At 41.2% G+C, this 23039-nt stretch overlaps 3 protein-coding genes across 5 annotated transcripts; 1 reads left to right on the top strand and 2 right to left on the bottom strand.

Moving 5' to 3' along the window:
* Positions 1–1882: 1882 nt before the first annotated feature.
* LOC128753842 (annexin A5-like) lies at positions 1883–7408 on the bottom strand. Its single transcript, XM_053855977.1, has 12 exons — positions 7263–7408; positions 4966–5050; positions 4499–4593; positions 4165–4278; positions 3917–4007; positions 3264–3343; positions 3146–3196; positions 2792–2885; positions 2632–2727; positions 2502–2560; positions 2310–2432; positions 1883–2212 (listed from the first exon to the last, which is right to left on the bottom strand). Exons 1-12 carry the CDS (start codon positions 7353–7355, stop codon positions 2150–2152), a joined length of 1044 nt encoding a protein of 347 aa, XP_053711952.1. The 5' UTR covers positions 7356–7408; the 3' UTR covers positions 1883–2149.
* A 990-nt stretch (positions 7409–8398) lies between these two features.
* anxa5b (annexin A5b) lies at positions 8399–14403 on the bottom strand. The gene is made up of 13 exons (XM_053855978.1): positions 14244–14403; positions 14050–14093; positions 11495–11579; positions 11034–11128; positions 10700–10813; positions 10452–10542; positions 9790–9869; positions 9672–9722; positions 9294–9387; positions 9134–9229; positions 9004–9062; positions 8812–8934; positions 8399–8726 (listed from the first exon to the last, which is right to left on the bottom strand). Exons 2-13 carry the CDS (start codon positions 14050–14052, stop codon positions 8664–8666), a joined length of 954 nt encoding a protein of 317 aa, XP_053711953.1. The 5' UTR covers positions 14053–14093; positions 14244–14403; the 3' UTR covers positions 8399–8663.
* A 3501-nt stretch (positions 14404–17904) lies between these two features.
* On the top strand, positions 17905–22810 carry uchl1 (ubiquitin carboxyl-terminal esterase L1 (ubiquitin thiolesterase)). Of its 3 annotated transcripts, none has more exons than XM_053856727.1 (9): positions 17905–18009; positions 18077–18120; positions 18347–18475; positions 19596–19737; positions 19906–19991; positions 21289–21336; positions 21410–21476; positions 21547–21605; positions 22567–22810. In XM_053856727.1, the coding sequence occupies exons 3-9, from the start codon at positions 18347–18349 to the stop codon at positions 22648–22650; spliced, it is 615 nt and encodes a 204-aa protein (XP_053712702.1). In that variant the 5' UTR covers positions 17905–18009; positions 18077–18120; the 3' UTR covers positions 22651–22810. The 3 variants fall into 3 exon arrangements, with proteins under 3 accessions (XP_053712702.1, XP_053712701.1, XP_053712700.1); XM_053856725.1 differs by having other exon boundaries at positions 17977–18009; positions 18077–18088; XM_053856726.1 differs by lacking the exon at positions 18077–18120 and having other exon boundaries at positions 17908–18009.
* The last annotated feature ends 229 nt before the right edge of the window (positions 22811–23039 follow it).

Genomic DNA, 23039 nt, shown 5'->3' with positions numbered 1-23039 from the left:
AAAAATAAAATAGGATTTTTTTTCAAATTCAAGACATATGTGTATGTTTTTTTTCTGGTGCTCCAAATAAACATTACCTTGTTCAAACAACAAAGCCAACACAGTGTGGCTCCCGCTATTCGAGACCAGTTCAGATATGCGTGGCTTCACCTTGGCAAGTGCCGCGGTCCCTGAGACTGACTCACTGAACCGCGAGGGTTCGATCGAAGCCAGGTTAAGAACCTCTGGTCTAGTGTGAAGCAGGATGGTGACTCTACTGATGGATGGCTGAACGGATAAACAAGTGGCTGATGAACCAATATAGAATTAAAAAAAATGTGTTGGTCTTTTTAAAAAGATAAACAAAAAGAAATAGAGCCTGTGAGGCAGCTCTTAGCTCTCATTACTGTGTGAGTTCATGATCCATTCAGATGGAATTAGCAGGATTATTTTGCACCAGTGAATAATCAGGACATTTCCTCTCTTGCAAGTCAATTAGTTTATTTTCACAACAGTGTTGTTGGAATTCAGGGGTGACAGGCGCATGCGAGGCAGTCGGCCGCAGACCGAACATCAGAACACGTCTTGAGGAACCAGATGGGAGCGACAAAGCACTGCCCACCCACAAACTCCCACACCCCGAGAGAGTCGTTGAGAGGAGGAGCTGGAGGTATTGTTCCTGCCGTGGCATGAGGTGGTCTGACCCCACACCCTGGCCTTCCCAACCTGTGATTGGCTGAGCGTTACCATGGCAGCCAGCCTCCGTCAGGACCCACGTGTGCTCCTACAGAAGTTGTCACGGAACTTAATAACATGGATGTCCTTCTTTGGTCACATCCAGGTTGGTGGAATTCAGTGGCGTGTTGCACCACTGCGTGGTTGCTCGGATCTTTAGAAAACAGTTTGCAGTAACAGGCTGCCATCAGGGGGAAGGACATGGACACTAGAGCGGAAGGTTTGATGCTCACTGTACTGTCAGGCTATTCAACAAAATAAACTGTCTATAGAAACTATAACTCACATTTTAGGTGGGAGATTTTATGTTCCTGTGATGGAGTCTGGGCACTCTGGTTTACTCCCACAGTCCAAAAACATACAGAGGTGAATTGAGGACTTGAAACTGGGATGGACTCGGGACTTGCCCAGGGCCGCCCCCACACCTCAACCACAAGTGACTGGGGGCAGCCTCCTATCACTCCACGATAAGATTCAGCTGTAGAAAATGAATGCAAAATAAATAAGTGGCAAGCTGTGGACATACATTGTTACTGACATTCACAACATGGAGATAGTAACTAGATGTGTGAATTAAAACGATACTTCCTTGTTATTGCGAAGGGGAAAAAAAACAAATAAACAGTTAAAATCATTATTTATGTATTACTCTTATCAGTGTTGTCGTCAGAACTTAAATAGCATGACGTCACCAACAGTATCGCGTGTCTCCTCGTGTCGCTCATGTTTGTCTGCCTTACTTTGTTTTGCAGTCCAATAGCGCCCCCTTGCGTCTGGATAGCGCTTGTGGAAGTAGCTGTTCAGAGAACTTCATATCAGGGAGATAGTTGCGCCTGTTCTGGTGAATTGTACTGTAGCTGTGGTGTCAGCCGTCAGTGTCACCAACTGTCTTTGTTGTCATTGACTGTTGTAAATTTCCCCGCATTTTAGTACGAACGGAAAATTTAATTAGTATGTAAGCAGTTGATGCAATTTATTTATTTAAAGGTTAAACATTTATGAATTATTTCTTAGTCATTAATGAACCAAAATGAAAAGAAAGATTTGTACATCAATCAAACATGTTTCCATCACTGTCCGCATCATGTGACCTTTTAAAATTTCCATTTCTAATTTTCTGCGCAGAAATTCTTTGCCATCAGCCAAAATAAAGAAGACACAACGGGTCTGATTGTAACTTCATCATCTGGATGCTTTTAATTTCCATAGATTGGTTCTGCCATACAAAGTGCAAACGTACATTACTGAAATAAAACAAGAGTTATTTCGGAGAATATTAGTTGACAAGAAAGCGGCTTGAATGTCAACAACAGGTGAGCTACCGTTTGGAATGATCGTTTTAAAAGATGTCGCACACAAGTAACTAGTTGTAGCGATGGACTTTTTGGTGGTGTTGAAGGAGGCACTTCCGGTGTTGTTCTAGTGGTTGCCATGGTTACGCATCATCTCCTCCACAGATCAGCAGCAAGGCCTTGCGGTAGTCACCACCGGTATCACCCTGTGCAGATCCCAGAAGGTCAGAGTGGAACAGGAGCGTGTGTGTGTGTGTGTGTGTGTGTGTGTGTGTGTGTGTGTGTGTGTGTGTGTGTGTGTACCTTGATCATGGAATGCAGGGAGCAAGCGAACATCCTGCGGAACTCCTTCCTAATGTCCAGCATGTCCACCTCACTGCGACTCACCATCACTCTGATCAGAGTGTTGTCATCGGTTCCTGCTCCCTGCAGCACACACGGTTCATGAGGACCAGCAACTGAGATGGAAGCAAGCTACACCTCTAAATCATCTACCTTCATGGCGTAGTAGAGGGTCTCGGCGAAATAGGCAGGAACGCTGCGGGTACACTTCACTTTAAGAAAGAAAAACAAAAGTTAAGAAACACAAGTCTTTCCTGTCTCGGCTGGCACTCCGGTCTCTCACCGACGGCGAGGAGCAGGTACCTCAGACTCCCCGAGGTCTCCCTCTTGATGGTCTCCTCCATCTCATATCCAGAGAGCTTCATGTACTCGGCGAAAACTGACCACACGCACACGAGTTAGACGTGACTCCAGTCTGTCTGTCGCTCCCTCCCAACACTCACCTAGCCTCAGGTGCTCTGCGCTCCGGTTACCCAGCAGGTGGATGAACGTCTCCTCATCAGTGCCCAACTTCTCCTCCCCTGCCTTGAAGAGAACCTGCAGAGCACAGTTATTCAAACATGAGCTCCTCTCAGGCTGGCTCCGCAGCAGTTACACAACCAGGGAGACACCAGTTGCAGAGGGAGATCACAAGACCGATCATAACAAAGACACAAGCCACAGTTCTCCAAGTCAGATGCCCTTTTGCTCTTCCACAACGCCGCCGCCAAAACACACAGTTCCTCACACCGGCCAGCGACGCCCTAGAGATCCTATTCGTGGAGAGCAGCAGCAATATTGACTCCTGACTGACATACCTGAGCGTCGCTCTGGACGTGCTCGTGCTGAATGCCCTTCTGCTTGTTGGCCTGCAGGAAGAAAGAGTGTTATTTGTTGACCAACACTGAAGAAAGGAGGCGGCGAGAGGAGGCGCACCTGCAGAAGAATGACCAGAAGCCTCTTGAAGTGGCCGGAAGTGTCGCCGGAGATGTCCTCCTCCAGGTCGTCATCGTACTCTGAATGAAAAATAAAAAATATTATTGTTGGACTCCCTTCAATTTCAAGTGAGTCATACTCCTTTAAAAAAATCACAAATTTAAGGCAGATACTTGAAATATCATTGTTTACAGATAGGTTACTACAAATGTTGTCATTATTATGCCATATTCTACTGTCTAAATTTACTAGGTGGCAGAGGAGTTTAGACTATGCAGTTCGCTAAACGGCCACTAGGGGGACATTCAGAAGTATAATTCTTAAGATCTTGTGAACAACCAGCTGATCCTGTTTCGTTCCACATTCGGCTCTGAAGCTTTCACTTGTGCAGTTGTCTGCCAGAAATATATATGTTTTTTAGTGGTTGGAATTAAATGAGTTAATTAATCACAACATTATTACAATTAATCAATTACAACAAACTTAATTTAATTTAACAGTTTGCTCTCCAGACAACAGAAATTCAGAAATAGAAATATACCAAATTCATTCAATTGAAAAATGTGGCTTCTTGTGGCAAAGATTCTTATACCATTAAATCCCACCCCTAATATTTTTACATGAGGACTATTGAGTTGTCTGTAGTTTCTTACCTTGCCTGTAGGCGGCCACGATCTCGCTCACCTGCTGGCAGGTTCGAGAGGAGAGAATCTCCACTAACACTTTCTCATCAGTTCCAGCTCCCTGAAGAAACAAAAACAGCTGAACATTCTCTCCTTTCCAGTGTTACTTCATTCCGAAAATTGAATTAGAACAGGACTATTCATCGATTAGTACCAGACAACAATTATTTAACACAGTATTTTCACAACAATCTAAACAAATGAGGATTCAACGGAACCTTGATGGCGTTACGAAGAGACGTCACATCGTACGCCAGGGGTGGGGTCATCAGGGCCACGATGAGGGTCTCGAATTTGCCACCCAGCTCCGACTTCAGATTGTCGATCAGATCCTGAAATTCACACAGTCATGGTTGTGACTGCAGCAGCCATAACATTATGACCACCAGTTGGAATTCTTCTTCCCGTGGAATTCTTTAAATATTAGCTGCTGCCGCCCCCATTCACTTGAGCTTCGATCATATCAGCAACTGATCTATGAGCACAATAGTTCACTATTGACCCGAATATGACTTTGCTCATCTCCCTCCAGACACCATGAATGATCCAAACCTTTCCAAAGAGAGTTTTATAGGCGCTCTTGATCTCCTGACGCTGAGCGTTGCTGCGAGCAACCAGCAGCTCCAAGATGGCTTCCTCATCGGTTCCTATGGCAACAAGCAAAATGTTTACCCAACTGTTCATCGCTGTTTTCACCTCGCTGTAATCACATACACACTGGATGGCCACAGGTGTAAACACACATCACTGCCGGCTACAGAGCAGTGCAGCTCAGAGAGTGTCACGTTTCATCTTGGCTCATGGTGTGGCGTGAGTCAGTGGGCGGAGCCGGCACAGTCAGCTGACTTACTACACTGTTTGCTCCTATATATTAACAAACTATGAGCTTACTTTTACACAGTAGAAACTCATTTTCAAACACTATCTGCAGGCGTTGCTGCAAACATTTACAGGTTCTTCTTTAAACCACCACGTCACCACTGTTGAGACCACAATCGTGACAGACAGTGTTCAGTCACCTAGTCCCTCCATGGCCTTGTGCAGGACTTCAGCATCTGCACTGGCGTTGAAGTTTCCACTTGGTCTGACCGTTCCCCGGTTGGCCTGCAGCAGAGAAGACATCCCTCATTTGAATGGTACCCTTGTGAACACAATGAGGCAGGAAATAATATTTGGAAGGGTTTTTCCATGATGTGCCTCAGAGCAGGGGTTCTTAACCTTTTTGATCTCGGGGCCCATTTAAGGAATAGAACTGATTCATTTCTCTTGGCTTCACTCACGATCAATAACCATATTTAATCTACTTACACAAAAACAAAGAAAAACCTTTGTCACTTACATTTGTCATCAAAAAGTCCAACCAGCAACAGAACCATGTACAAGTCATATTCATCATATTTATTAAAGAAAAAAATACACTTGATGGAAACTTGAGAAAATTGGAAAAACTGAATAAAATAAATATAATAAAACCATGTCTAAATATCAGAAAATAAAAATCATGTATTTTATTCTCCAAAGAAGATTAAAGTGAAATGTAAATAAAAGTATCGCCATAAAATGTTCCAATTACTTTTCAAAACTGCTTCAGCAGTTTTCACTTTCTTTATCGTTTTTTCTTTTCAAGAATTACTCCATGGCTGTTAACTATCACAAGAAAACTTCTAGCGGGCCTCTAGGCACATGGGGAACCAACCAAGGGAACCACCCAAATGAAACGAGGCCACATGAGTCATACTCCAAACTTCCCTTAAAGCAGCTTTGTGAGCATGCGCACTTCTCTGACCACTTTTGTAGGAAAGTTACTCAATACAACTTTCATAAACTTCTCGCAACCACCAAATGTGTGGTTTTTGTGGGAATGAAGATGTGAGCGACGACCAGGGAGTTACTTTTTTTCCCTTGTGGAGACAAAAAGTTGAGACAAAGAATGTCAAATATCAAATCTCCTTGATTCTGAAAGCCACAATGGAAGTGACATTAAATGGAATACGATTGAATCTTGATGGCGATAGTTATTAGGTGACTTGAAGGATCAATAAAAATCAGTCGATAGAGTCAGAGTCTCATTAACTTTGATATTGACTCCTGGTAAAAATGTCTCCAGCTGTGGATATGTGACTCAGTAGAGACACTCCCTCACACTGTTCCATGGTGGGTGATCATCGATGGTGACCATAGTTACTTATTGTTCCCGGTTATATGAAAAAAAAAATGTCGATTGTCTTTATCAGCTGCGATAACAAGTTAAATTATTAACATCATAGCCCACCATATTGGTATTTGAAGATCACCACGCCACATAGCCCACACCCTTCTTCAGGTTCATCTGGCACCACCAGAATCAACCCAACAACTAATGTATGCATTTTGTTACGCTAGCACATTTATCATAACACTCTTTTTTTAAACCCAATGTTTTGGAAAAAATATTGCTTTTTAGTTACATTTTTCAGTAACAAACAGAATTGTTGACTTTTTTCCCATGGTCATGCTTTAAGCAAAACAAAAGTCAGATTTACAGATAGAAATTGCTCAACGTAATGTATGATATTTGAATAAACCTTGACAACTTTATTGATATAAATATAGCTACAGTATTACACAGTGCCTATCATAAGTATTCACCCCTTGGATGTTTTACCCTTTCAGTGCTTTCAGAAAACATTACTTTGTAGAAATCTGTTTTCACTTTGACATTAAAGAGTTTTTTTCCAATAAATTTTTGTGTTAAAAAAAGCCAAATTTTATTGACCATGATTGATTTATGAAAGCACTAAAAGGGTAAAACATCTAAGGGGGTGAATACTTGTGATAGGCACTGTATGTCCCAGAATGAGAACAGCGAGAATGAGGAAACAGATAGGGAGCTGAACTCAACTCCAGCTTCCTGTCTGCGTTCATATCCACGGCATCACACACACTTACAATCACAACATCCATTAGATGTTTGCTTTCAGCCTGTACTAGACTGTCTGGCTACGGATTAGGAATATTGTAGCAATGTTCTATGCCCGTCTATAATATGGTTGGAAACAAGTCACTCTGTTTCTCTGTAAGAGCTAGAAGCCAGACAGAGGTGTGTGTTTTGAACCAAGGGATCCACCCAAATGAAACGAGATCACATGAGTCATACTCATACGTCACTCGTACTGGCTGTACGAGTGACGAGTCACGAGTCCCATAAAGCTGGTTATTGTGTATAAGTGTCTTTTTTTGCCCACTTGTACGGACATTAGCATAAATGACGGGCTTTAGCTACGCTATAACGTTCACTCATCAGAGACAGCGTCAAAATGTCAATGCAACTACTCACCATTGTATGGTAAGAGTCTGTCAGGGGTGAAGAGCAGTGGTTTCCTGCCAAAAAAAGCATGTACATGAAAAGAAAGCATGTTTGAAACCTCATCGTCAGTTTTCACAGCGCTTCGACGTTTCAGGTGAATCCAGGTGAATCCAGAGGTGGAGCTACCGCAGGTCACGTGTAGGCTTCAAAGGAGGAGTCAATAAACAATGCATTCAATGTTTGGGTTTAAAACAACGTGACACTTTAAATCGAGCCCAGAAAGCGGCCCATACGTGATCGCACATCCGATCTGTCTTCAACGGTTTTGAAAGTTTAATGAACTGTTAATGAGTTACTGAAAAATTTAAAATTATATGCTGCCAAACCGGTGTAGCCAAAAAACATTATTGACTATATGCAAGGTGTTGGGGCAGTGTTAGCTTGTGCTTGTGCTGTGCTCATGAAGCGGAGTCAGAACAAACAAAAGAGTGATTCACGTTCCAGAAAGAACATCGAGAGAGAATACCAAGAATGTACCTCTGTTGACAATATTGATTATTCCAAAATGAAAAGAAAAATTTGTACATGGAATTATTTACTATACGTTAAATGCATACATGTTGCTGTGATTTCATTTTAAACTGAAGTCGAATGGTGACGTTTATTTCCATGAAAACGCTTATAATATCGCCCTCTGGTGGTGAATTTGGATACATCTGCCACTCCAATTCTTCAGTTTTTTTCTCCCCACAATATCGCGAGTATTGATGCAATGTATTGGCTAGTTGCGCCGAAGAATCGCGATTCACCTTTAATGCCGATTTAATTTTTTCCCATTTAATTTCAACGTCTGAATATCCTATTTTTCTCATCAACAATATTTATTGATTTGAATGGAATATTTCAAAAGTACAAACATTAAACGATTGTGTCCCTTTCTCACTCACAGTTCTTAGAAGTTCTAACAATATGAAGCAAACTCGGTCAATGGAAGTTGAAAAGAATTCTGTCTCATTTCCTCTTTAATATTTCTGTTTGAGACAAAAAACTGCCAATCAAACATGTTTCCATCACTGTCCGCATCATGTGACCTTTGAAATTTTCCATTTCAAATTTTCTGCGCAGAAATTCTTTGCCATCAACCAAAATAAAGAAGACACAACGGGTCCGATTGTACTTCATCATCTGGATGCTTTTAATTTCCATAGATTGGTTCTGCCATACAAAGTGCAAACGTACATTACTGAAATAAAACAAGAGTTATTTCCAAGAATATTAGTTGACAAGAAAGCGGCTTGAATGTCAACAGGTTAGCTACCGTTTGGAATGATCGTTTTAAAAGACGTCGCACACAAGTAACTAGTTGTTGCGATGGACTTTTTGGTGGTGTTGAAGGAGGCACTTCTGGTGTGGTTCTAGTGGTTGCCATGGTTACGCATCATCTCCTCCGCAGATCAGCAGCAAGGCCTTGCGGTAGTCGCCACCGGTATCACCCTGTGCAGATCCCAGAAGGTCAGAGTGGAACAGGAGCGCGCGCGTGCGTGTGTGTGTGTGTGTGTGTGTGTGTGTGTGTGTGTACCTTGATCATGGAATGCAGGGAGCAAGCGAACATCCTGCGGAACTCCTTCCTAATGTCCAGCATGTCCACCTCACTGCGACTCACCATCACTCTGATCAGAGTGTTGTCATCGGTTCCTGCTCCCTGCAGCACACACGGTTCATGAGGACCAGCAACTGAGATGGAAGCAAGCTACACCTCTAAATCATCTACCTTCATGGCGTAGTAGAGGGTCTCGGCGAAATAGGCAGGAACGCTGCGGGCACACTTCACTTTAAGAAAGAAAAACAAAAGTTAAGAAACACAAGTCTTTCCTGTCTCGGCTGGCACTCCGGTCTCTCACCGACGGCGAGGAGCAGGTCCCTCAGACTCCCCGAGGTCTCCCTCTTGATGGTCTCCTCCATCTCATATCCAGAGAGCTTCATGTACTCGGCGAAAACTGACCACACGCACACGAGTTAGACGTGACTCCATTCTGTCTGTCGCTCCCTCCCAACACTCACCTAGCCTCAGGTGCTCTGCGCTCCGGTTACCCAGCAGGGTGATGAACGTCTGCTCATCAGTGCCGAACTTCTCCTCCCCTGCCTTGAAGAGAACCTGCAGAGCACAGTTATTCAAACATGAGCTCCTCTCAGGCTGGCCCCGCAGCAGTTACACAACCAGGGAGACACCAGTTGCAGAGGGAGATCACAAGACCGATCATAACAAAGACACAAGCCACAGTTCTCCAAGTCAGATGCCCTTTTCGCTCTTCCACAACGCCGCCGCCAAAACACACAGTTCCTCACGATGTGGCATTTTTAAATCAAACACCGGCCAGCGACGCCCTAGAGATCCTATTCGTGGAGAGCAGCAGCAATATTGACTCCTGACTGACATACCTGAGCGTCGCTCTGGACGTGCTCATGCTGGATGCCCTTCTGCTTGTTGGCCTGCAGGAAGAAAGAGTGTTATTTGTTGACCAACACTGAAGAAAGGAGGCGGCGAGAGGAGGCGCACCTGCAGAAGAATGACCAGAAGCCTCTTGAAGTGGCCGGAAGTGTCGCCGCAGATGTCCTCCTCCAGGTCGTCATCGTACTCTGAATGAAAAATAAAAAATATTATTGTTGGACTCCCTTCAATTTCAAGTGAGTCATGCTCCTTTAAAAAGATCACAAATTTAAGACAGATACTTGAAATATCATTGATTACAGATAGGTTACTACAAATGTTTTCATTATTATGCCATATTCTACTGTCTAAATTTACTAGGTGACAGAGGAGTTTCAAGAGTTTGTGCTATGTAGTTCGCTAAACGGCCACTAGGGGGACATTCAGAAGTATAATTCATTAGATCTTGTGAACAACCAGCTGATCCTGTTTCGTTCCACAATCGGCTCTGAAGCTTTCACTTGTGCAGTTGTCGGCCAGAAATATATATGTTTTTTAGTGGTGGGACTTAAATGAGTTAATTATGATAATTAATCACGACATTATTACAATTAATCTATTACAACAAACTTAATTTAATTTAACAGTTTGCTCTCCAGACAACAGAAATTCAGAAATAGAAATATACCAAATTCATTCAATTGAAAAATGTGGCTTCTATTCTTATACCATTAAATCCCACCCTGAATATTTTTACATGAGGACTACTGAGTTGTGCTGTAGTTTCTTACCTTGCCTGTAGGCGGCCACGATCTCGCTCACCTGCTGGCAGGTTCGAGAGGAGAGAATCTCCACTAACACTTTCTCATCAGTTCCAGCTCCCTGAAGAAAGAAAAACAGCTGAACATTCTCTCCTTTCCAGTGTTACTTCATTCCGAAAATTGAATTAGAACAGGACTATTCATCGATTAGTACCAGACAACAATTATTGAACACAGTATTTTCACAACAATCTAAACAAATGAGGATTCAACGGAACCTTGATGGCGTTACGAAGAGACGTCACATCGTACGCCAGGGGTGGGGTCATCAGGGCCACGATGAGGGTCTCGAATTTGCCACCCAGCTCCGACTTCAGATTGTCGATCAGATCCTGAAATTCACACAGTCATGGTTGTGACTGCAGCAGCCATAACATTATGACCACCAGTTGGAATTCTTCTTCCCGTGGAATTCTTTAAATATTAGCTGCTGCCGCCCTCATTCACTTGAGCTTCGATCATATCAGCAACTGATCTATGAGCACAATAGTTCACTATTGACCCGAATATGACTTTGCTCATCTCCCTCCAGACACCATGAATGATCCAAACCTTTCCAAAGAGAGTTTTATAGGTGCTCTTGATCTCCTGACGCTGAGCGTTGCTGCGAGCAACCAGCAGCTCCAAGATGGCGTCCTCATCGGTTCCTATGGCAACAAGCAAAATGTTTACCCAACTGTTCATCGCTGTTTTCACCTCGCTGTAATCACATACACACTGGATGGCCACAGGTGTAAACACACATCACTGCCGGCTACAGAGCAGTGCAGCTCAGAGAGTGTCACGTTTCTACTTGGCTCATGGTGTGGTGTGAGTCAGTGGGCGGAGCCGGCACAGTCAGCTGACTTACTACACTGTTTGCTCCTATATATTAACAAACTATGAGCTTACTTTTACACAGGAGAAACTCATTTTCAAACACTATCTACAGCTGCAAACATTTACTGGTTCTTCTTTAAACCACCACGTCACCACTGTTGAGACCACAATCCTGACAGACAGTGTTCAGTCACCTAGTCCCTTCATGGCCTTGTGCAGGACTTCAGCATCTGCACTGGCGTTGAAGTTTCCACTTGGTCTGACGGTTCCCCGGTTGGCCTGCAGCAGAGAAGACATCCCTCATTTGAATGGTACCCTTGTGAACACAATGAGGCAGGAAATAATTTTTGGAAGGGTTTTTCCATGATGTGCCTCAGAGCAGGGGTTCTTAACCTTTTTGATCTCGGGGCCCATTTAAGGAATAGAACTGATTCATTTCTCTTGGCTTCACTCACGATCAATAACCATATTTAATCTACTTACACAAAAACAAAGAAAAACCTTTGTCACTTATATTCGTCATCGGAAAGTTCAACCAGCAACAGAACCATGTACTAGTCATCATATTTACTAAAGAAAAAAAATACACTTGATGGAAACTGTTGAGAAAATTGGCAAAAACGGAATAAAATTCTGAATAAAATCAATATAATAAAACCATGTCTACATATCATAAAATAAAAATCATATATTTTATTCTCCAAAGAAGATTAAAGTGAAATGTAAATAAAAGTATCACCATAAAATGTTCCAATTACTTACAAAACTGCACTACTACAACTACCCTTTTGACTCTCTTTATCATTTTTTCTTTTCAAGAATTTCTCCATAGTTGTTAACTATCACAAGAAAACTTCTAGCCGCCCTCTAGGGGGGCGTTCGCGGCCCATGTTTTTGTTCAATTCTTGCGAGAGCTCAACAGAGGAAGCGGTCTGCCATTGAACAACCACCAAATGTGTGGTTTTTGTGGGAATGAAGATGTGAGCGACGACCAGGGAGTTACTTTTTTTTTCCCTTGTGGAGACAAAAGGTTGAGGCAAAGAATGTCAAATATCAAATCTCCTTGATTCTGAAAGCCACAATGGAAGTGACATTAAATGGAATACGATTGAATCTTGATGGCGATAGTTATTAGGTGACTTGAAGGATCAATAAAAATCAGTCGATAGAGTCAGAGTCTCATTAACTTTGATATTGACTTCTGGTAAAAATGTCTCCAGCTGTGGATGTGTGACTCAGTAGAGACACTCCCTCACACTGTTCCATGGTGGGTGATGTTATTCCAGAGGGAAACCACGGAAATTCTTAAACATCTCAAAATAATCAGGTCCCTCAGTCAAGCTGTTTGGACGGAACACTCATCAGCACATGGGGAATCTAATTTACAGACAGGCGAACGGCTGATCGGGAGGAATTTCGGAGTGAAAAGGGTCCAAACCAGATTGTATCACTGGAATGTTTGAATACATGTTGTTGAGTGGGACACATGTGGAGGAGCAAGTTCAGACTTGACGCGAGGGTCGGGTTGTGGGAGGCGGGTATGTGGACACTAGATAAGTTAAACAGAGGGACAGTGACAGCTCACAGTTCTTATCACGCCTCAGGTACTTTTATAATCGACGGTGACCATGGTTACTGTCCACAAAGTTATTGTTCTCGGTTATAAAAAAAAAATGTCGATTGTCTTTATCAGCTGCGATAACAAGTTAATTATTAACATCATAGCCCACCATATTGGTATTTGAAGATCATCACACCACATAGCCCGCACCCTTCTTCAGGTCCATCTGGCACCATCAGAATCAACCCAACAACTATTGTATGCATTTTGTTACGCTAGCACATTTATCCTAACACTCTTTTTTTAAACCCAATGTTTTGGAAAAAAATATTGCTTTTTAGTTACATTTTTCAGTAACAAACAGAATTGTTTACTTTTTTCCCATGGTCATGCTTTAAGCAAAACAAAAGTCAGATTTACAGATAGAAATTGCTCAACGTAATGTATGATATTTGAATAAAACTTTATTGACATAAATACAGCTACAGTATTATATGCTCCAGAAGGAGAATAGTGAGAATGGGGAGTAAAACGAGGGACAGATAGGGAGCTGAACTCAACTCCAGCTTCCTGTCTGCGTTCATATCCACGGCATCACACACACTTACAATCACAACATCCATTAGATGTTTGCTTTCAGCCTGCACTAGACTGTCTGGCTGCCAACGGCCACTCAGATTAGGAATATTGTAGCAACGTTTTATGCCCGTCTATAATATGGTTGAAAACAAGTCACTCTGTTTCTCTGTAAGAGATAGACGCCAGACACAGAGGTGGGTGTTTTAAACCAAGGGAACCACCCAAATGAAACGAGACCACATGAGTCATACTCCAAACTTCCCTTAAAGCAGCTTTGTGAGCATGCGCACCTCTCTGACCACTTTTGTAGGAAAGTTACTCAATACAACTTTCATAAACTTCTCACAAGAAACGTAGATTTTGTTTACATCTCAGCCTTGAATGGATGTGAATATAGCTGCACGCGCTGATAAAAATCTGTGACAACACCACTCGTACCGGCTATAAAGCTGGTTATTGTGTAATAGGTGGGCGTTGTCTTTTTTGCCAACTCGTACGGACATTAGCATAAATAACGGGCTTTAGCTACGCTATAACGTTATATTTAGCTGCACGCCAACCGCTGTAATTCATCAGAGACAGCGTCAAAATGTCAATGCAACTACTCACCATTTTATGGTCAGTGTCTTTCAGCGGTGAAGAGAAGCGGTTTCCTGCCAAAGAAAGTACGTTTGAAACATCACAAGTCACTTTTTACAGTGTTTCGCCGCTTCAGCTGAATCCACAGGTGGAGCTGCCGCGGGTCACCTGACTGCTCCGCGGAAACTTCGCTCTCAAGTGCAGCCGAGGAGAGTTGAACTTACCGTGGAGAGGCTCGGCGAGCAGAGAGAGGCAGAGGAGACCCGGCGACGAGCGGAGGAGGAGGCGGAGAAGAACGGAGCCGCCCGGGTCCGCTCGGAAAAAGGCAGTGCGCGTGTGTGGGCGCGTGCTCTGCGCCACACCCAGGTGGGCTTCGGCTCGGTGTTGAGAAGGATTCTGGGAAATGTAGGCTTCAATGTAGGCGTCAATAAACAATGAATTCAATGTTTGAGTTGAAACTTGACGTGACTTGTGAAATATGCAGGTGAAAAAAAATGCGCGTGTCATTAATCATTAAGTTTGAAAACCGTCTTCTCTTTCTTCTTCTTCTTCTACTCTCTCTTCCACTTCCTCTTCTTCTCAGTATTATTCACAAAATTACCCAAAAGGGTAATGTGTCACATCACTTTTTTAATTAATGAATATTTTTATTCATTTTATTAGATATGAAATGTGTTTCATAACCAGTATTATAGAAATGTAATTAAGTAAGCTTGAAATTAGATTATGAGTAATGAGACAGTATGACTAGTGAAAAACTGAGTGGAAGTCAAATGACTGACTTTCAACATTAAAATACGAAAAACCGATTGAGTAAAAGGATCATGAAAACAACGTGACACTTCAAATCGAGCCCAGAGAGCGGCCCATACGTGATCGCACATTAGATCTGTCTTCAACGGTTTTTAAAGTTTAATGAACTGTTGATGAGTTACTGAAAAATTTAAAGGATGGTTTTAAATAATACATAACATAACATGTACTGTATATGCTGCCAAACCGGTGCAAAAAGACATTATTGACTATATGCAAGGTGTTGGGGCAGTGTTAGCTTGTGCTGTTGACATGTGCTCATGAAGCGGAGTCAGAGCAAACAAAAGAGTGATTCAGGTTCCAGAAGGAACATCGAGAGAGAATACCAAGAATGTACCTCTGTCGACAATATCGATTATTCTGAGAGAATGAGAGAATTCATGATCAATGATTTGATTCTGTTTCCCTCTCCCCTGACACGCTTGGAATTTGAAAGTCATGCCATGTGGTGGGAAAAAAAGCAGTGTTTGACTAAGGAGTCTTGCCTGGAGCATCAAAACAGTCAAGTTACAATGTATCCTGGAGGTTTTATGCTTCGGATGCTTTAAAAATTTAAACTATTACAAGGAGAAATTTTTCACCGGAAAGTCAAACCCAGATTATAAAGTGTCTTGGCTTTTTGGGTGGGAAAAGTGTTGCTTATTTTTCTGCTATACTTGATTATCAGTCTCTGTAAAAGATCATAGGAGAAAAAATGTTGACTACTCAGCTGGAAAGGCTACAAAAGGATGTCAAGTCCACTCACAGCCCCCCAAACAAGCTCACTGTTTGGTGGGATATAGTTGAGGATTATTGTAACTAGTTAGGGCTATGTTCAAGTGAGGTTAGGCTCAAGGCCATGACTGAACTTGACATCAGCTTGATGTGGAACAAATTGTGTCAGAAGTTAAATATTCACGTTGTATTCGAGGGAACTTTGCGCGTAATCTTGGATTCTGTTTTTCACATGTTGACATGTCTTTGTTTATTGTGCTACTATTTACCTCCCTCTTAGTCATTTGTTTTTCTGCTCACGGTTGGTTGGACTCCGCACACAATGTTTTTAGTTGTTTTGCAGACACCAAAAGCACAGAAAATACATAAAAAATCTCGCTTTAAAAAAAGATGAAATGCATGTTATTTGTGTTGCTGGTGTCTGTGTTCAACTTCAATGAGGTCATTGTTGCAACAAAGTAATTCACAAGCAGTCCTCAAAGGAATTTGCAGGGGCTGGGGATTTCCTGTTTATTTATGAAGACATTGATCCTGCATGGACTGAAAGTCGTGTTTTAATGCATGTTTGAAAAAAAAGGTTGTTAATGGGGCAAAAGTTAACCATATTCCTTAACCATATTCCTCGATATGGTTAGTGTTGACGCACTGTGGTAGACTACCACCCAGTGGCAAACAGATGTAATTACAGTAGACTTAGACTCCTTCCCTGTGTACGGGTAGAATCTTTGATTCAGTATGTTCCCCACTCTCTACTCATCGGAACAGGGAGGAAAGAGGTTCTAAGTGAATTGAGGAGCTATTAAATAAGCCATAATTGATTGGAAATGCATGATTATCCGGAACCAATGAAAAACATAAATGTACTATCCAATAACTCCTTTGTAGTGAGACATTAAATACTGAATACTACAACTTTGGTAATTTTCTAAAAACAAGATTTCCATGCTGTTCTTATAAATATGAGTGATCCGTACAGGGTTTGAGATGGTTCGACCCTTTCTGTTGAATTGATGTTTAACTTTTCAATTTTTGGCTCTGATGGCGAAAAGGATGATGTTGTGTTCTTTGTATTTCATGTTCATATGTTCATGTTCATATTCTGTTAGACAAATGAGCTAGCAGAAAGTCCCGTGTGGTTTTGTATATGATGATGTTAGAAGACATTAGAAGACAACATTGGGAGCAGTTTGACAGCAATTGATGAATTGATAGAGAACAAGCCAGTTGGCGTTTGGCATCCAGACATGCATTAACAACATTAACAAGGCCATCTGACTTCTAGCTCTCTTAGGCAACTACTTGTGAAATAAAAAGCACAGAACAATGTGACCCAAACCATTCTAAAAACTGCATATTGAAATGAACATAATATGACTAACTATCATGCGATTGTTAGTGAGTTGGTAGGTAGCATTTCTATAGACTTATTTATTTGCTGTCCATGGATTTAAAGATTATAAGAAGGTTATATCTGTCGATATTTCACGTTTGTTTAAACCTTTTGTTTTCTTTTTATCTGGATATGAACAGGGTTGTGGTGACTGCTCTGTAGGGATTTATCTTATTTAGCTGACTATATAATTTATTTATGTGATACAGGTGAATGTGTCTAAATCAGAAGAGTATGTAATACTCTTCTGATTAGTGTTTATTATTATTATTGTCTATTATTAGTGTGTTTAATGAGGCAGAAATCATGTCTCTGTTGACTTGATGATTGAGCAGCTTGTTAACCCAGGAGTGACTAAAATCTGGGCCTCTTTGCTTGGGTTGCTGCCCCCATGACCTAACATCGTACTAAGAAAATGGATGGGAAAAAAGTGCCTTGTCATCCTCCAACCTAATTCAAATAATGACTGACAAAATCCACGGGGATGTCCATGCAGTAAGGAGAGAGATCTGTACTTAAAATATTCACGTGAGAATTGAATTTTAGTGCTTCAATAAAAGGTATTTTGCAAAACATCTAAATAAAGGTGAATTTGGTCAAACACGGAAGGATTAGCGTTGTAAAATCACAATGATTGTACAAAATGTGAATTATTACAATATAATAACTGACTAAATTGTGACTTTTTATTTAGAATGTGAATGTTTCGAGAATATTCCGAGGCTATGAATGTTCTCGAGCACAGTGGCGCAATTCAGTTTCTCGCTCCAACAACGTGCTGAGAATCGATTTCCACTCTTCATCCCAAACCACTTTAAAATACTCAGTACAGGAATATATATGTCTAAAATAAATTTCCGTAAATTTAAAATCTGTTTCTCTAAGGTTCGTCACTCTGATCCCCCTGTCTTTCAGTTATTGGTATGACCCACATTGAATGACGTAATCGCGCTATAAAAACATATAAACTTGCAATCACGCCTGAGAACAATTCGCGAGAACCAAAGTGACGGAGCGGGAAGGAGAAGAACAACGCGACAATGGAGTGGCCTGCAATGGAAATAAATCCCGAGGTGAAATAATTCATGATTTGTTTTAATTGCGCGAGCTCACCTGCTGCTCCTTGTGCTCTCGTTTCAGATGCTAAATAAGGTGAGTACGGGGCGTTAGCTCGCAGCGACCGAGTAAGTTGGACCGCTTCATTCGCTTTTACTCAACATACAGTACGGTTGCTTTGTACGAATGTGGTCCTGAATGATTCAGTGCGACTGAATTATTAAACTACGTGGGTGAAACAAAGTGCTGGGTGTGGCTGCATGGTCGAGGCAGCATCCTTGAAGCAGCTACGGAGAAGTAGCGTCGGAAATGTCTCTGTCAGAAGTTGTCTCATTTTCTGTCCCTCCTGTGTAGATGATGTCCAAGTTGGGCGTGGGTGGAGAGTGGAGCTTTGTGGATGTGCTGGGTATGGGCGAAGAGGATGTATCCGCGGTCCCCAAACCATGCTGCGCCCTGATACTGCTGTTTCCACTCACCCAACAGGTACCATAACACACTAGGGTACTGTACTGTCTCCTTCCTGGATGGGTGAAACCAAGGGTGGGGTGAGCTACTGATGCTAGATGAGTCTGGGTGGGGTGATGTTCAAGCGTGGGGAGGGCATGGTGGACAGGAAAAATGCAGGATCCTACCCTTGCTTTCAAACACTCCCATGTTATTTTCAATTGAAATTCATTGTTTTGATTTTACACCACAGCAAACCTCAAGCTATAATCGTTCATGTCACTATGCCTTTACTTGGCCATATTATTGTTAGATTTGTTGTTTTATTATAGTATTTAAAGTTTATTTATATTATTGTGAAATATTAAATATGTGGCTCAATGTTTCATTACTTTATTGATATCTTTAATGTTTAGTGTTTGACTTTATTATCTTGAAAGTTCAGTATTTATGTTGCTAGACAAATGCACAATGCGGGCATTTATCACAACTTATCGACATCTGAGGGATTTTTGGTTTGTCATGGGGTCTGATGTCAGTCTCCCCTGTCACCATTGCCCTGACTAGCACAAGCTGAAGGCATGACGGTGCATTTTGTTGGTTGTGAGTGAGAGAGTTCTGTTGCAATGTGAGGGACCTGCCTTCCATTTCTGTGTTACTGGAAATATTCATGGCTGATTCTTAGCGTTTTTTTAGTCAAAACTGCAGATTCTACTTCACAAATCTTACCGTATTTTATATCAGAGGTGCATCATGTGTCTACAAATTGCACACGCCATATAACCTGAATAACCTCGAGCACAAAAAAAACCCTAAATAATTCTCGTATGACTCCTCAGCAAACACAGTTTGTTCTCCGTGATGCCTTTTTTTCTGTTGCATTCGTCCTTAGATTTATATTCTAGCCTGGTGCTTCAGATGCTGCTTAATTTGTTTAGCAAACTGCAAAAAACAAAGTGTTCCTCTTGCCACTTATGTGCTGCATTGCTTAACCATGGCAAATGAGGAATGATCAACTAAGTTGAATTATATTATAGACTGGAATTGAACTCTAGCTGTGTATTCTGCAGTGCAAATGTGACTATTTCCACTAAGGCACAGTGGAATAATCAGCGTGTGCGTGTGTGTGCGGGTGCGCGTGTGTGCGTGTGTGTGGCAGCATGAATCTTTCAGGGCGAGCCAGACAGACAAGGTGGTGAAAGACTCTGGTGCCTATTTCCTGAAGCAGACCATCGTCAATTCCTGTGGCACCATCGCTCTGCTGCATGCAGTCGGAAACAACAGAAGCCAATTCGATTTCAGTAATTCGCTTCGATTGATTTTATTTGAAAAAGCTATCACAATTTGTCGTTTGTAATGTGTGCCAGTTATGTTTTTATGATAAAGTAGCGGTTATGGCTGAGGCGTTTTAATACAGTATTTTAATATCTCAGTGAATTAACAATTAATATGGTGTTTTGTTTCTGTAGAGGATGGCTCTGCCTTGAAGAAGTTTCTCGATGACACTGCCGGCAAGTCACCTGATGATCGTGCCAAACTCCTTGAGACCAACCAGGTTAGGAAAACATTATTGAATGACTGATATCTGGTGGAGAAAGGAGGCGTGGGAATAGGCCTGGAGGGAAATGTCAGGCTTACCTTCAGATCTCTTTTGAAATGACATGTTGTTGTTGTTGGTAAAATGCCACCAGCTTGCATAACAGTTACTCAAGAGAGAGACGCTCAAAAGCTTTTATACTACAGTTTGAACCAGGAAATGACATGAAACCATGTGATCATTCGCAAATATATTTATCATCGAAATGTCCAGGCAGCAGCAGAAACTGGTGCAAGTCATATTCATAAAATTTACTTAAGGAAAAAAAAAGAACAAAAGCAAACTGGAAAAACTGAATACAATTCTGAGTAAAATTTGAAAGTAAAAATATTGTATTGAAATTTCAAAGAAGATATAAGTTAAGTATTGCCATAAAGTGTTCTAATTAATTTTCAAAACTGGGTCATCAGGTGCTTTCATAAACAGTTTTTACTGTGGGGTGGGGGGCAGCATCACTTGATCATTTTTTTTCTTTTCAATAACTTCTCCATAGTTGTTTTTGCAGCTGTCAAGTCAGTTCAGTGACACACTGCTGCCACCATACGTGGCTAATGTACTAAAACTGAGCGTCTCACGGCCCAAAGGTGTAAAACAAAAAAAAACTTTTCACCGCCTTCATGAAGGTGACTGCAGCCCAACCATTGACCCCGGCCTTATGGTTAAGAATCACTGGTCTAGACCGTTGAATGGATGCGTTCGTTCAGGATGGCAGACATGTAATGCTATTTACAACCACTTGGTGGCAGCAAGCATTAATGCAATTTTCCAGATACACTGAATTATGTACCAAACTAAGGACTGTCAGTTGATATCAGACCTCGTGACCTGCCATGAATGTAGGAAATCATGGTTAGGGAGTAGCCTTTTCCACCATATTGAAACACCAACACGTAAAATGCAGTATAAATTTTTTGTAATTAGATTTTTTCGTTTGACTAATATCATGGATAGTCATAATGTTTGTTTGTAATAATTTATCTAAGGTCCTTATTTTTACAGTATTAATGAATTATGTTTGCTCATTTTTCATTTCTTCCATTGTCCAATATATGTACATCTTGGATTTTTTTTATTTTCTTTTTGGCTTTTTTTTTGTCTATAATGTTTTTAATGTTTGCTACTGTGTGTGTTAGGGTTAGTTGAATTCCCTTGTTGTGTGAAGAATAAAGGCTGTTTAATCTAATCAATATGAGCTGTGGTTGCCATGTAGAATATAAAGAAAACTTAATGAATATTGATTAATTTTCTGTTCCAGGATATTCAAAACGTGCACACAGAGGTGGCCAGCGAGGCTCAAGGCAGGGTAAGTTCTGATGACGTTTGCATTTGGGAATTATGGAGCTGTTTATTCCCACCATGTATCATCAATTCAACAGCCAGAAGAAGACCACAACTTCCACATCATTGCTTTCACCAATGTGAATGGAATGCTCCATGAATTTGGTAAAATCTGTTCTATATAATATTCATTTTTGTGAGGCTTTCGGAAATTGGACTGTTTTTTGTGTTGAAGATGGCAAACTGGATGGACCATTGACCCACACAGCTACAACTGAGGGTTCGTTTGTCAAGGTAAGTTAATCATACTATAATGATCGCTGCTTAAGTCACCCTGAGATGCAGTATCTAGAATTCAAAATAATAATAACAATTAGAATTTGGCCCTACAGATGCGTCATGCCTCGACAGTTTTTAACTTTGTCCGTCATATTTTTTCCTCATGTCTATTTGTCTTTAAGATTTGTTGAGTCAGTTAACCAGTTTCTTCATGCTGGACAGTCGGTTTGCTGCAGTTGGATCCACTGAATGTGTTCATGTGAGAGTTAAATGTCCGAGTAATTTGCAGTTCTGCCAGAAGTCCTGAATAATATCCAATAACAAGACCAGCTGGAGATCATAATCCTTTTCACCCAAATAATTCTCCTATTATTAACAGCTTCATTATGCGTTGTGAAAAATTTCTTTGTCAATGTTGAAAATTCTGTTCACTTTAATGTTGGCCGCTTGTTGCTACATAATTTGCCACTGATAGTGGCGCAAATATCTCAATTACTGTACAAACCTTTCACCACTAGGAGGCTTTCAACTGAAGAATATTAAATAATTATAAGTACAAGTGCTGTTTGCTTATCATGTTTAAGTTGTTTAAATGGGTTGTCTGTTTTTATAAAAAATACCGTGTGAGTTTTTGCAGTCATTTTAATCCAAAATAACTATTACTTCTACAATGGTTTGCCCATGTGCATGTCAAATAAACAGAATGATTTTAGCATTTTGAAGCAGAAACAACTTGATAAAGCACGTGCTACATTCGTTTTAACTTTGATTGAACTCCCTCTCAGGACAAGTGCTGATGTTTTTTCTCCCCCCCCTAAATTATTCACAACTATCCTCCATCATCCAGAAGGAGTTTTGGGTGTAAAAAATATTTTGCTGATGAGGTTGAGGAACCACCCTTCGACAGATGCTTTACCGTGCTATTTTAAAAGGTAAATCAGTCATCACACATCAGTCATTATTTTTTTATTTTCAGGATGCAGCTGCTGTGTGCCGTGGATTCATCGAGAGGGAGAAGGGTGAAGTGCGATTCTCGGGTGTCGCTCTCTGTCGGGCTTAAATCTCCACAAGGAGAAGAAACCAAACTGTTGTGCCGCTTTCACCACAAGCAAATAGTTCACTCATTTTCAGCCGACCCACCTGCCAGTTTAACAGTTCTGTAATGCTCTGTGGCCAGTTTGGATGGTTATGTCTGCTTGGATCAATAAAGCTTCACAGTTCACTAGCATTTATTCATTGTGATTTTTTTTTTTTTTTTTTTTTAGGTTTGATCCACTGTTGTGTCAAATGACTATATTGCCTTGATCATCTAATTTGGGGGTGCCATCGTTGGTCTATGGGCCCCTCTTTCTCTTACATATGGCTTCTTTCGCCACTCTCTTTTTGCATTGTTTTCACTTTATTTTTGGCAACCAAATGCATAACAATCTGTCAGATCTCATTGGAGGA

This window comes from Synchiropus splendidus, chromosome 2 (genome assembly GCF_027744825.2).
Source record: "Synchiropus splendidus isolate RoL2022-P1 chromosome 2, RoL_Sspl_1.0, whole genome shotgun sequence".
NCBI lineage: Eukaryota > Metazoa > Chordata > Actinopteri > Syngnathiformes > Callionymidae > Synchiropus > Synchiropus splendidus.
Note: the sequence above shows the minus strand (reverse complement) of the source record. Positions and strands in the feature narration are given on the sequence as shown.